A 12,817-nucleotide genomic window follows, 5' to 3' on the forward strand; every position below is an offset into this window, starting at 1 on the left:
ACTTATGAGAAGCTCCAATTAACTAAGTTTATTTCTTAAATTAACAACTTTCTGCTATGAATGAAATTAGCACTTGAACTTCAGTTTGTATATCTTCTTAGCAGTCTTCTTAGAGCATTTTGAAGAGCTGGTGGAAAAATGAACAGAATAAAGCTTGCCATCATACTTCTAGTATCATGATCTCTGACACAACTTGATACCAAAAGTAATCAGCTGTGAAGATTCTCAAAGAGTAGAATTTTAAAAGCCCAAGTTGACTGTTTATTCTGGTCTTTCATGCAGAAAGTGTGCTTTATTGTTATAATGGAGGACAGTCCAGAGTTAAAAAGGTAATTCCAAAACTCAATTACTCTTGCTGAACCAACATGATATGATAACAGAGCCCAGAAAAGACATGCATCTGCTAATGTGCTAAATTTAGAAAGAACTAATCAAACTGAATGCAATGCAAATTATAGAAAGGTGATTTTATTTATTAATATTTCATAAAACTAGAGTGCAAATTAAAATACAAGAGGGAAAAGTACTCAATTTTACCTGCCATAAAGAAAAAAATAATTTATGTTTTCATGTTTTATTTCTTATTGACCAAAAATATTTTTATATATTTTTCACATAGTGCAGATAACAATGTTATATTGATTTTTTAAAAAGTCTTAACATCTCTTTGACACATTTCCATGCCAGTTTCATGTTGACTGTTTAATAGGTATTCTAGCATTATCTTTAGTAAAACTTGATGATTTGGCAGACTTTATTACTGATATATTTATGAGACTATTAATTATCCCCGGTGTGGTTGTCTGCTCCCATTCAAGTTCTTTTTAAATTCACATCTAATTCTGAGCAATAGGCCAGTGCACAATAGGCAATGCAGCACTATAACGTTGAAGTAAATGTATAAATAAAATATTTTCAGGTTTAGGCATCAACTGTATTTCACAAAAGACAAATAATTTTTTAAAATGTGGGCAATTTTGACTTCAATCTATGGGTCTACTCAGTAGATGGCTAAAAATGGACTTTATAAATTGTGTTTAATTGTCAGGCATGTATTTTCTTTGATTAGGGTGGAGAAAGTTAACAGGTAGTACATTATATGTCATTGATCCCAGTACCCAAAGATGTCTGTGCTATACACATGAAGAAAGGAAAATGGCAGGCCATGGCTATAGATAATTACCTCTAGAAGGATACTCTCATAGATGAGTAGGTAGATAATTAGATTTCATGTTGCAAACTAACATTGAATTGCCTCTGTAGGATTCTAGGGGGGGCTTATGATATCTTTATGGAGGAATGAGGTTTATGTCTGCTTATCTCTATTATTTAATGTTAAATATGAGTGTGGAATTGATGATTACTATGAGGTACTGTGCCATTGTAACTCAGTATTTCTTCTTTCTAGAAGAAAACCATTAGCCATTTTTCACTCTGTCTAGAAGATCTGAACTATTCCACACTTTGAAAGGATAAGCACCAGGATAATTCATGATTTATGTGCAAAACGTGTTTGGAGAAAACATATTTGTATATCTGTTCATGCAAACTAGTCTAACCTAACCTATTTAAACTTAAGTATTCTAAACTTTATACCCCATAATGGTATAATTCTAGAAAATAAGTGCACCAAGAATTCACCAAAATAATTGGGTATGGGAAAGATAAAAATTATAGAAGATAGTATAAAATGACGACACTAAATAAAAACATACTGAGTTTTTCTTCCAGGGTTTTTTTTGGGATCTGGATTATAAATATAAGTTATTATGATTTATAAAATGATAATAAGTGAATACAATACTCATTGTCATGTGGAAGTCCATTCAGAGCTGACCATGATGAAGCAATGATGCTAATTAAAGCCACAGATCCCCACATTAATTAAAACATCACTATTTATTCATTTTTTTGTATTTTACATAATTATAAAGCAATGTCACAAAGCTTAGGGGAGTAAGCATAATGAAGAAATTCATGCTATTTTGTTTATTCTATATTCTAGTTCTCCACATAATAGTAATTTTCAATCCTGGCTGTACTTTAAAATTAGCACAACCATCCCCAATCCCAGACTAAATCAGAATATCAGGAAGTGGGTTTAGAGCATAAGAACAGTTTTTGAATGGTCCTAAAGTCTAGCCAAGATGAGAATCACTGTTCAAAGGTTTGTGGGGTGGTGGTAACTGTGAGCTATTGGCAATTTGACACATCAGACTGTTATGTTGAGAATTTCTAAGGTGTTAGGAATTGGTTTGTTTGAGATTTAACATTGCTATAGTCACTAGCATAATGACATTTCTCTAGTTCTATTCTGCTTACATTATCTGTTAAGTCTGATAACTGAAACAATGGAGTTTAGCAGCACAGAAAAATCTCATGGCATCCCCAAAAGCAAACTGAGGAAAAGAAAACCACTCCCTAATCAAAAACCACAGTTCATGATAATGCTGATGTTTAGTTAATAGAGGGGAAGCACTACAAATTTTAAAGAAGTTACCCCTGAAAATGTGTGTAAATCATGATGTAACTAGGATGTTCACTTCATTTCATGAAAGATCTTTCCAGAGTATACAGAAGCCAGTGATAAGCAATCAACTTGCTACAGCATCCTCTCTATTAGGACAATTATTGATCATCAACTATTTTCTTGCCATTTTTCCTCCAAGAGATTTCTAAATCTTGGGCTGGTAATACTGGGAAGACATCTCTATTGGGTTCACCTGCCTGCTGGTCTTTTTCCTCTTCTGAACTCATCTAAAATTTTTGACAAATGCAGCTTATCAGGGTGGTTCTGACTTTATCTAGTTCTAGATAATTTCATATAGAGTAGTGAGATATATGTTGAACTCAAATCATAAAGATTTGAAGGTTTAGCCTCAGGTTTGTTATTTGGTAACTTTTGGGTGTCATCAGGAAAACTTTTAGGTTATTTTTCCTACTTATAGATGACATCCTTGTTTTGTGTTCAGAGATTATCAAAAACTAAAACATGTTGTTGAACAATTATATCACACCCTCAAACCACAGGGACAGTGGTCTAATTAGAACATACCAGTATCTCTAATGATTGCTCTTATTTAACAATACTTTTCTGTGTTAATAATTTTCTTAAGATTCATAAGACTACTGTAATGAACCAGAGAAAAATATCTTAAAACATAGAAACTGTACATTTTAATTCAAAAGGTGATAGTACAGTAGTCCCTCTCTATATCATGGTTCACTTATCGTGGTCTCACTGTATCGCGGAATTTTAAAAAATATTATATTTAATTATTTATCGCAGATTTTTCACTATGTTGCAGGATTTTGCGGTACTGTATATGTTAAAGTTACGTAGATTTAAGAGTGTAGAATATGTTTAAGAACATAAATAGTGTTTATAAAAGTGTGGAAAATGTTAATAAGGGAGTGAGGAAGGTTAATAAGGGACTGGGAACAGTTTATAAGTGTGTGCGAAGGGTTTATAAAGCTTAAAATATATATAAATACTAAAATAAATGTAAGGTTCTTACTTTGTGGATTTTCACCTATCGTGGGGGGGGGGGTGTTCTAGAACATAATACCCTTGATAAGTGAGGGAATATTGTATCTTCTAGCAACCATGTCAACTGGAGGCCTGAGGTTGTCACTTACTAGAATTAGTGCTGTCATCCTTGGTTCCATCGAGAGCTCCATCAGGGTGCATTTGCAAGTAGTAGCCTTGCCTGCAGTATAACCTGGTCACTATACCCTTGAGCTGGGGATCTGAAAGGTAAACACAGTTATCATAAGCCTCACATGTATCACAATAAAAATTCTTTTCTGTTTTATATTCTTTCTTTTTCAGAAATGAGGGCATTTTATACCAGTACAATCTTTTTTCTTGTGTCTCCCAGATTTCCCTGTATTTATCAAACCTGAAGTATACTAATCATAGGAGATGAAGAAAATGCTGTTGTAAGCAGCATCTGTCAACTGCATAAAATAGTCATTTTATGAAACTAATATGTGCATATTTAAATTATTAGTTAAAACAGTTAAACTACTTAATAAATTAATTTAATTAATACTGAAGTTCTAACCTAATTAATTTAATAGTTTAAGCTAATATCGTTTAGGAAGGCAGTACAAGAGTTTTACAAACTTCTGGTTCAAACGAACTATATTAAAGGCTTCTTAATAGATTTAAAAAATTAATTTAGAACTAATCCCCAAATATGAAACTCCTGTATTGAAAAAATTCATGCTAACATTTTGATGAACATTCTTAGAAAAAGCCCCAATATGGAGAATGTTTCCTTGATGTCTAAAGGGTCACCGTAACTTGCATGGAGGGATATTTGGTACTTATGTATTGTCCATAGGAAAATGAGCAAACTGACTTATGAACTTAGGTGAGACCCAATAACAAATCTACATTGTGAGGTCAGCTTTGACTACAAGCTAGACAAATCAGACAAATTAAATAGATAATCCTATTTATTTATAGAACTAAAAAGGAGAGTAAAATTATATAATGTGGATTTTGATTCTTGGCCAAAAGGTCTTAGGGTAGAAGACAATGAAAATTTATTAAAACAGAAAGGGAAATTATATAATAACAGACTTCTCATTTAATGATTCATTGAAAAGAAAACCACCATAATGATCCAGTGCTTCACAAAGAGCCAGTTGTACCTTTGAAAATAAATATTTGCATGTGGCTTTTCAAAGGCCATCCCCAGTTCATGATTAGATTTGATGTGGGATATCATAATCTTTGCCATGGCAATTGGTATATCCACAATTGCTGAATGGACATGCAAATCTGATCATGATGTCAAAACAGTAGAATGTTACAGAATGATGAAGTCTAACATCTTGTAATTGATAGAAAAATTGTGGTCACCTTTCTAAGTCAAATCCCCTTCCATAACCCCCACTGAGGCGATATACACAAAATACAATATATATGTTTATAACATAGTGCTATACACCTGAAACTTACATAATTATATTAACCATGTCACCCAAATAAATTCAATAAAAATAATAATCCTTGCTATATTACAGGTTAAAATTTGTGAACTTGTAAAAAGGTGAACACAAAATACACAGATGCAAAAACAATAGAAAAAGACTGTTCAAAACCTGAATATTCTTAGCCTTTGTTTAGTCCTCTAAAAATTAAAAAGAATGCTAATATCTGTTTCATTGTACATCTGATAAAACTAATAACTTAAAAATGACTCCATGGCACACAGATTTTCTTCAAAAGTAGTATAGTATTGTAGAAAATGTGAAAAAATAATGCATGAATAGCACAGCATCACATCAGTGTGATTAAACATCAGAACATAGGTGTTTTTAGAAGGCTAGGATTTTAAAAACAAACATCTACATGATTAATAGATTGTGTTACATATGTTGCTAATTCTGTAGTATATAACTTTAAAAGTCACATCATTCCAAGATATGCATTAGTGAAAAAAATTACTCTTTTACCTTAGTCTGCCCATCACTCAGTAAAACTTGACCGGGCAATCAGCCCTCTAACTACTAAGGATTTCTTTTTTTAGGTTTGCTGCATCAGATTTGTGCTAGTCACTGAAAATGGAGCACAGAAAAGAAGAGAACAAAAGTAAAAAGTCAGAGGAAGGGGGAAAAATTCTTAATTGCCATGAAATAAAAAAATTTTAGACATTGACAAATTTTCTACAAAACCATTATGTCCTGAGTCACATACTTTAAATAATCATGTATTTTAACTACTATATCTTCTGAACTAGAATTAACTATGTCAGAAAAGTCAATAGAAGATGCAAGTTCCCACACACTTATACAAAGAGAAGCCTTCTTTTATGTTTCTTTCCTACTGTCAGAAAAAAAAAAAAACCCTAAGAGATAATAAGTATCAATGAAAATGTGGAGAAAAGGGAACCCTCATACACTTTTGGTAGAAATGTAAACTGGTGAAGCCACTGTGGAAAAAAGTATGGATGTTCTTCAAAGAATTAAAAGTTTTACTACCACATAATCTAGCAATTCCACTTCTGTGTATTTTTCTGAAGAAAATGAAATCAGTATATCAAAGAGCTATCTGCATACCCATGCTTATGGATTGCATTATTATTCACAATATCCAAGATATGAAAACAACCTGTGTCCACCAAACAGTAAATAAAGAAAAATATGGTATGTGTGTATGTGTGTATACACACCCACAATGAAATATTATTAAGCTTTAAAAAGAAGGAAATCCAGCCATTTGTGACAACATGCATGAACTTGGGGCCATCGTGTTAAGAGAGCCCTACTTGACTACACCTCATTTCTGATAAGAAAGTTTAAGTAAAACAAGAAATTGTGTTTTTTGAGCTTTAATTTAATTTTAAGGAAACAAAACCAAGTTAATTTCTATTTATCTAGTTTCATATTATTTTTAGAAACCATAATAATATTGACTGTGTTCTTCTCAGGTGTCAGGCACTGTTCTAAGCACATTACAGGATTAACTCATTGCATTATCACTGCAAATTACACAATAGGAAGCCCTTTTTGAAGATGAGGAAATGGAATCATAGAGCAATGAAGTAATATAATGAAGAACACATAACTAATATATGCAAATCTAGGGCTTAACATGATCCTGCCCTCTTAACTACTACCCTATATAGCTTCTAGAAATTGAACAATTGAAATAAACCATCTTAAAAACCTAAAATAAAACACAAACCAATCAGTTAGTTTTCTTAAACTAGGTTTGTAAAGATCAACCATATCTGCATCTAAACCCAAAAACTGCATAAATGAAGAAGAATCTGTGATATTAAGCAATAACATTAAATCAGAAAAGAGCTAAGTTCTTAAAAATCTATTCTAAGATATTCCCCCTTTGCCACTGGCTGCATTTCCAATAAATATCTCTACCCATGAAAGCCTCATCCAAATTGCAAATATAATACCTCTGGTATCATTTTCACTCTCATCTCCACCAACTCCATCCAAAAAGTATTTCTACCCCAGATATGACTACTCATATTAACAGTATCCGTCCTTTAAAGATGAACACCATGCTTACCTTTTTTATTCCACCTAATGAGTTGCCCAATTCCTACAGATCCTGTGTTCCCAATCTCCTTCATTCTTTTCCCTTTTTTCCATTTTCATTGCTGGCAGTAGTTAAGCCCCTCAGGGCCTCTTCTATATAGTCTTCTTATCTGCACTGTGCCTGTTCCAATCCATCAGATTCAGAAATACACAGGAACTCTTTGTTGCAGCCTAAATTACTCACAGGCCCTGCAGCAGTGGGGCCCCAATTAATCCACCTGGCTTTGTTTTCTACTGCTCCCATACCATTCCTTGCTTGTAGCCCAACCTGTGTCAATGAGGCCTGCTTACAAATATTCTATAATATCCCACATTTATTCTGTTCCCTTAACCTTACCTGTCCCAAATACTCCTACCTGCATAAAAATGCCTTTGCACATCTGTGCACACACAACCACATAAATACATCTTTGTTTAGTTAACTCTTTTTCCTCTTTCTCAAATTCAGCTCCATTAACATTTCCTCTAGTGCACTTTCTTAACACCTCAGACAAGGTAAGATTCCTCTTTGAATGCTATTATGGCAGAATTTTTCATAGGTATGACTTATTTTTTAAACATCAAATTTATTCCAATTTGAAATGTTTTTAATACAAGATACATAACATAATACAACCTATATCCAAAATATTAAATAAATATTTTGCTTTATAATTCACAATTTTAATTCCACACTTATTTGTTCAATTATGTAATTGATGTCCGTCTACAAATTGGGCTATAAGTTTCAAGAAGAAAATTAAAAGGTATGATATTGCTCACCATTACATCTCCAGAGTCTAGATAAGTAGGAACTATGCAATATGTGTTTCTAAGATGAATTCTGACAGGAGGTAATTTATAATTTCACATATTTCTGGTAGGAGTAAAAACTGGAACAAGGAAACCAAGATGGCAATGACAATGAAGCCTTAAAAATGTTCATGATTTTTGATCATATAATTGTGTTTTCCAGACTTCTCACATAAAAATAAATCATCAGTGTTAAAAAGTTTTATGTGATAATATATATGTACATCACATGGGCATGACTGTGTAAAAAATATTAACCATATCAAAAAATACATGGAGAAAAGACATCAAACTGTTAACTACAACTGTATTTTGATAGTTGAAACACTTACTTTTCAACATACTATTTGCAAAATTCCCTATGACAAAATGCTAATTTTATAATGAAAATGAAGAAATGTTAACAAATTAATCTAGAAATGAATAAAAATATCATCTCATAGATACTTGCAAATAATAGTGCATACATATATGCAAATAACCTAAAAACACATTATGGTTATAGAATAACTGCTCCAAATGTCAAAGATTCAATTTATCAGTTTCTTACTGTACATGGTCACAATCCATGAAAACCTTCACCATGATAATTTATTATTTCTAAAATCGGCCCTACCAGGAAAAGATTTTGTATTCAATATACAGATATATTCCCAAATTCTACAACTCAGACTTTAAATTAATAGTTAAGGAGTGAATAAATATCTGAAGTTCCACACCTTTATTTAAATTAGCCGTGTAAACTCAAAAAATATTTTTTAATTTATGAAATTGCTAGAGTTCTTCATTCACTTCCAAAACACTTATGAATTTAATATATAAACACTGCTTTAAAAAAAACAAAGCAAAAAAAAAACAAGAACTTAGGTTGTTTGGAGATCCAGGAAGTGCAGATCATTCTAAGAAGCACCAACAAACAATAGGAGTCACAAAAATGGGGAGAGAGAGAAACAACCCCCCATCAAAAGGAAAGGTAGAATCCTCAGAAAAAGTGCTAAATAAAATAGAGAGGAACGAACTATCAGATATGGAATTCAAAACATGGATTATGGAGAAGCTCAATGAGCTCAGCAGAAACTACAAGGAACTCCAGAAAAAGTACAAGGAACTTACTGAGAATTACACCAGCATGAAAAAGGACATGGAAGCTATCAGTAAGAGCCAGGAGGAAATGAAGAATACAATCTCTGAATTGAAGAACACAGTAGAGGAAATTAAAAACAAGCTAGAGGAAGCAGAAGATCAGATCAGTGAGCTGGAAGACAATGTAGACAAAAACTCCCAGACAGTGCAACAAAATGAAAAAAGACTGAACAAGACTGAAGAGGCTCTAAGACAGCTGCAGGACAACATGAAACGTAATAATACCCATATCATAGAAATTCCAGAAGGAGAAGAAGAGCAAGGGATAGAAAACCTCTTTGAAAAACTAATGACAGAAACTTCCCTAACATGAAGAGAGAAAGAGTCATGAAAGTCCAGAAAACACCGAGGGTCCCAATGAAGATGAACCCCAACAGGCCCACTTCAAGACACATCATAATTAAAATGGAAACATTCAAAGACAAAGAGAGAATCCTAAAAGCAGCAAGAGAGAAACAACTAATAACATACAAGGGAGCTCCAATAAGGCTATCATCAGATTTCTCAGCAGAAACACTACAAGCCAGAAGGAAATGGAAAAAATATTCCAAGCAATGAAAAACAAAGGACTACAACCAAGAATACTCTACTAAGCAAGACTCTCATTCAAAATGGAAGGTGAAATAAGGAGTTTCCAATACATCTCCACCAAACCAGCACTGCAAGAGATGCTAAAGGGTCTGCTTTAAGAAGATGAAGAAACAGAGAGAGACAGAGAGGAACATGAGTACAAAGGGGGAAAATGACCATGAATAAGTACTGAAAGAAAGAAGGAACTTCTACCATTTGCAACAACATGGATGGAACTGGAGAGAATTTTGCTTAGCGAAATAAGCCAGGCAACGAAATAAAAATACCTTATGCTATCATCTATTACAGGATACTAATGAACAATACAAACAAGTGAGCAAAATTGAACCAGAGGTATGTAAACAAGGACTAAACTAACAGTAACAAAGAGGGAGATGGGAGGGAGAGAGAGAAAGGGGTAAGAACGGGAAGAATCTAGTCAAAGAACATGTATAAATGACCCATGGACATGGACAACTGGGTGGGGATGAATGTGGGAGAAGGGGGGGCAGGATGCATGAAAGTAAAAGGGGGAAAAAAGTGGGACAACTGTAATGGAAAAACAACAACAAAAAATTTTAGTGGGGGAAAAAATGAAAATATAAAGAATAGAAATGCAAGTTCAGTGAATATTAGACGGATAAGGATTTGCCTTCACACTGTATACCTTTCTCCCTATTTGATCCCTCCAGAGTTTGATATTCTAAAGAAGTAAGTAATGACATAAGTTTCTTTGCATAAAACTAATAAGATCAGTTGTTAATAGAGATTTTTTTGACTAAGACATTGACTGGAATGTCATGCCTAAAGGAGACATGCTTGGGCTCTGGTTGTTACCAAAAAGCCCTGAGGAACTGGGATTGATTTTCAAAGGTAATAAAAGCCCATGAGATAAAAGGCCTGGTACCTTGGTTGGTTGCACGGTCCATGGCAATCTTTCCAGGGAAAGAATGAAAGTTGTTTTCCTGAAATATGGCTGGAAGAGACCTTAAGGCACAATGGAAAACCAAAAGAACTTGGAAAAGACAGGTGTTTACAGGCAAGGCTGAATGCCAGGTATGTGGTTCTGCTTCTGTGCCCTGAAGGGCAGACTGAAGGTCACCCTAAATGTTCCTTGGGTAAGTTCCAGTGAAGTAGAACTAAAGATCATAAGTGATCATTTGCTGCTCTTGTTGTGTTTATGCAAATGAACAGGATAAATTAAAAATGGACTTAATGCAGTCCCTTTAATGACAAGGAGGGTAATCTTGGGGAGAAAAATCATGATTCAAGGAAAATCACAATGCTCAGTGGTAGACTATAAAGTAGTGGAGCTAACCATTTTTAAAGTTTCTTTTCATTTAAAACTTGTTTTCATTTGAAAGTTAAACTATGTCTGTGGCATTATCAAAGATGTTTAATTTACAGGCATGAAGAATGTCAAATGCCTTGCAACTGGATGTCTTTCCAATAAGACAGTTTTACAGATTTAGAGACTTGTTTGTGGGTTATGTTACATAATTTAACATGTGTTTTCTGTTTTCAAAGGGCATAAGCCAATGATCTCATTACCTGAGTGATTGTATGTACGTATAGGCCTCACTTAACCCTGTCTGCATTGCTGCCTCCTGAGACTCAATGGCTTGGCTGTACTAAGTGGCTGGGTTGGTGAAGAATGGGGTGGTCTATGGGCTTCACTTAAAAACAGGTTTCTCTTTTCTGTCCTAATGGCTTGGATCGAAAGGGCCCAGAGGTCTGAGAGGGGGGAAACCTAAAATATTTCCCTCAGCCCAAACTAAGTATAATGGGCAAAAGGGTTTTCGACAGGTGAGATGTACCTGGCACACCTTCCTCCAAAGAAGCACTTCTTTTCCCTAATGTGGGACATTGAAAAATTAATACCTGCCTTATGCCATCTAGTGGTTATAGATTGAATGATGCCTTTTAATCCTGTTGCTAAATCTGTTGCCTCCAGAATACAACAAGGATGCCAGCCTGTTAAATCAAGCATGCCATTATCCAGGGACAGCCAACTGACCTGGAGTCTGCACGATCCTTCCCCATGTGGGAAGGCCACCCTTCCCTCCACACCGCCACTCTTATTAGGGATTTCTGGACCCAAGGGTAGGTAGGACAACGTCCATGTCCAGGTTGAAGCAGCTAGAGGAGCTCGAGACCTTCGCCCATTGTCCTTTATAAGATTATAAAGGGTCTTAAGTCTGAGAGGGAGGGATTGTTATTTTTTATTGTTAAAAATAATTATTATAAAAATAAATAAATAAATAATTATTTTTAAAAAAGAAGAAGAAGAATATATGAAAGGGTGAGACAGGACAGCTTGTATGTACAACCCATGGGCATGAACTTGTGGGGGGAGGATTGTTAGGGGAGGGGCGGTGCTGGGTGGAGGGGAGCAAAGGAAAAATAAATTGAACGATTGTAACAATATAATCAATAAAATATACTAAAAAAAACACTTAGGTTGTTTGAATTTAATTTTCTATCTTGTTTTTCTTTTATTTTCTATTTCCTGTGCCTGCACATTTTACTAAAAATATTTTGAGGATACTGTTTGTGTGAAACTCTGTTCCTTGCTCTCTGATATTAATTAAAATAGAAACAATGAAAACTAATGTGTATGCAAACCAAAAATAAGTGCTTCATAGTATATTAGTCTCAATGCTCAGAACTGAAAGAAATGCAAATCAGTCCAACTGTCTTCAGATACGGGGAAAAAATGCCCAACATTTTAAATTAAAACAACCATTCTTTCAGAAATGGGTTTATTTAAATCAATCATTGGTACAACATGTTTTCATCCAATATGCAATACTAACAAAAGAGAGAAATCAGGACCAGCTGTAGGATGATATATACATTTTAATCATTATTTAAATTGAAAAATGTACAGTATGCATGTATTTTTATATAGCAAATACATAAATACATACATAGTATGCATAGTATGTTTATTTACATACAAATCTTGGTGTAGGTTCTTGATGTCACTTTTCTGTTACTTATGGAAAATTATATGTTTTTTACAGGGTAAAAACAACTTTTAGAGTATACATTTTTGTGGTTTATCTGAATAAATTTGGCACTCCTAGTTGCAGAAAGTAGTATTGTGAATAATTTACTCAAAGCCAAGTTATCATATAATTAAATCATACAAATAAACCATGCCCATGAACTCTTCCAAAAGGCTGAGAAAAAGGGTGGGTTGGAGCACTAATGAAACTGATCAATGAAACTAAAA

At 33.8% G+C, this 12,817-nt stretch overlaps 1 protein-coding gene across 2 annotated transcripts in view; it reads right to left on the minus strand.

Moving 5' to 3' along the window:
- The window catches only part of FGF14 (fibroblast growth factor 14), an 891,082-nt gene that overhangs the window by 187,070 nt on the left and 691,195 nt on the right, over window positions 1-12,817 (minus strand). For both annotated transcript variants that reach the window (XM_090258946.1, XM_090258947.1), the window contains exon 2: window positions 3,640-3,750. In XM_090258946.1, coding sequence (XP_090115072.1) covers window positions 3,640-3,750 — 111 coding nt within the window. The remainder of the gene's footprint in view (window positions 1-3,639; window positions 3,751-12,817) is intronic.

This window comes from Furipterus horrens, unplaced genomic scaffold, assembly GCF_987537825.1.
Source record: "Furipterus horrens unplaced genomic scaffold, mFurHor1.1.pri manual_scaffold_12, whole genome shotgun sequence".
NCBI lineage: Eukaryota > Metazoa > Chordata > Mammalia > Chiroptera > Furipteridae > Furipterus > Furipterus horrens.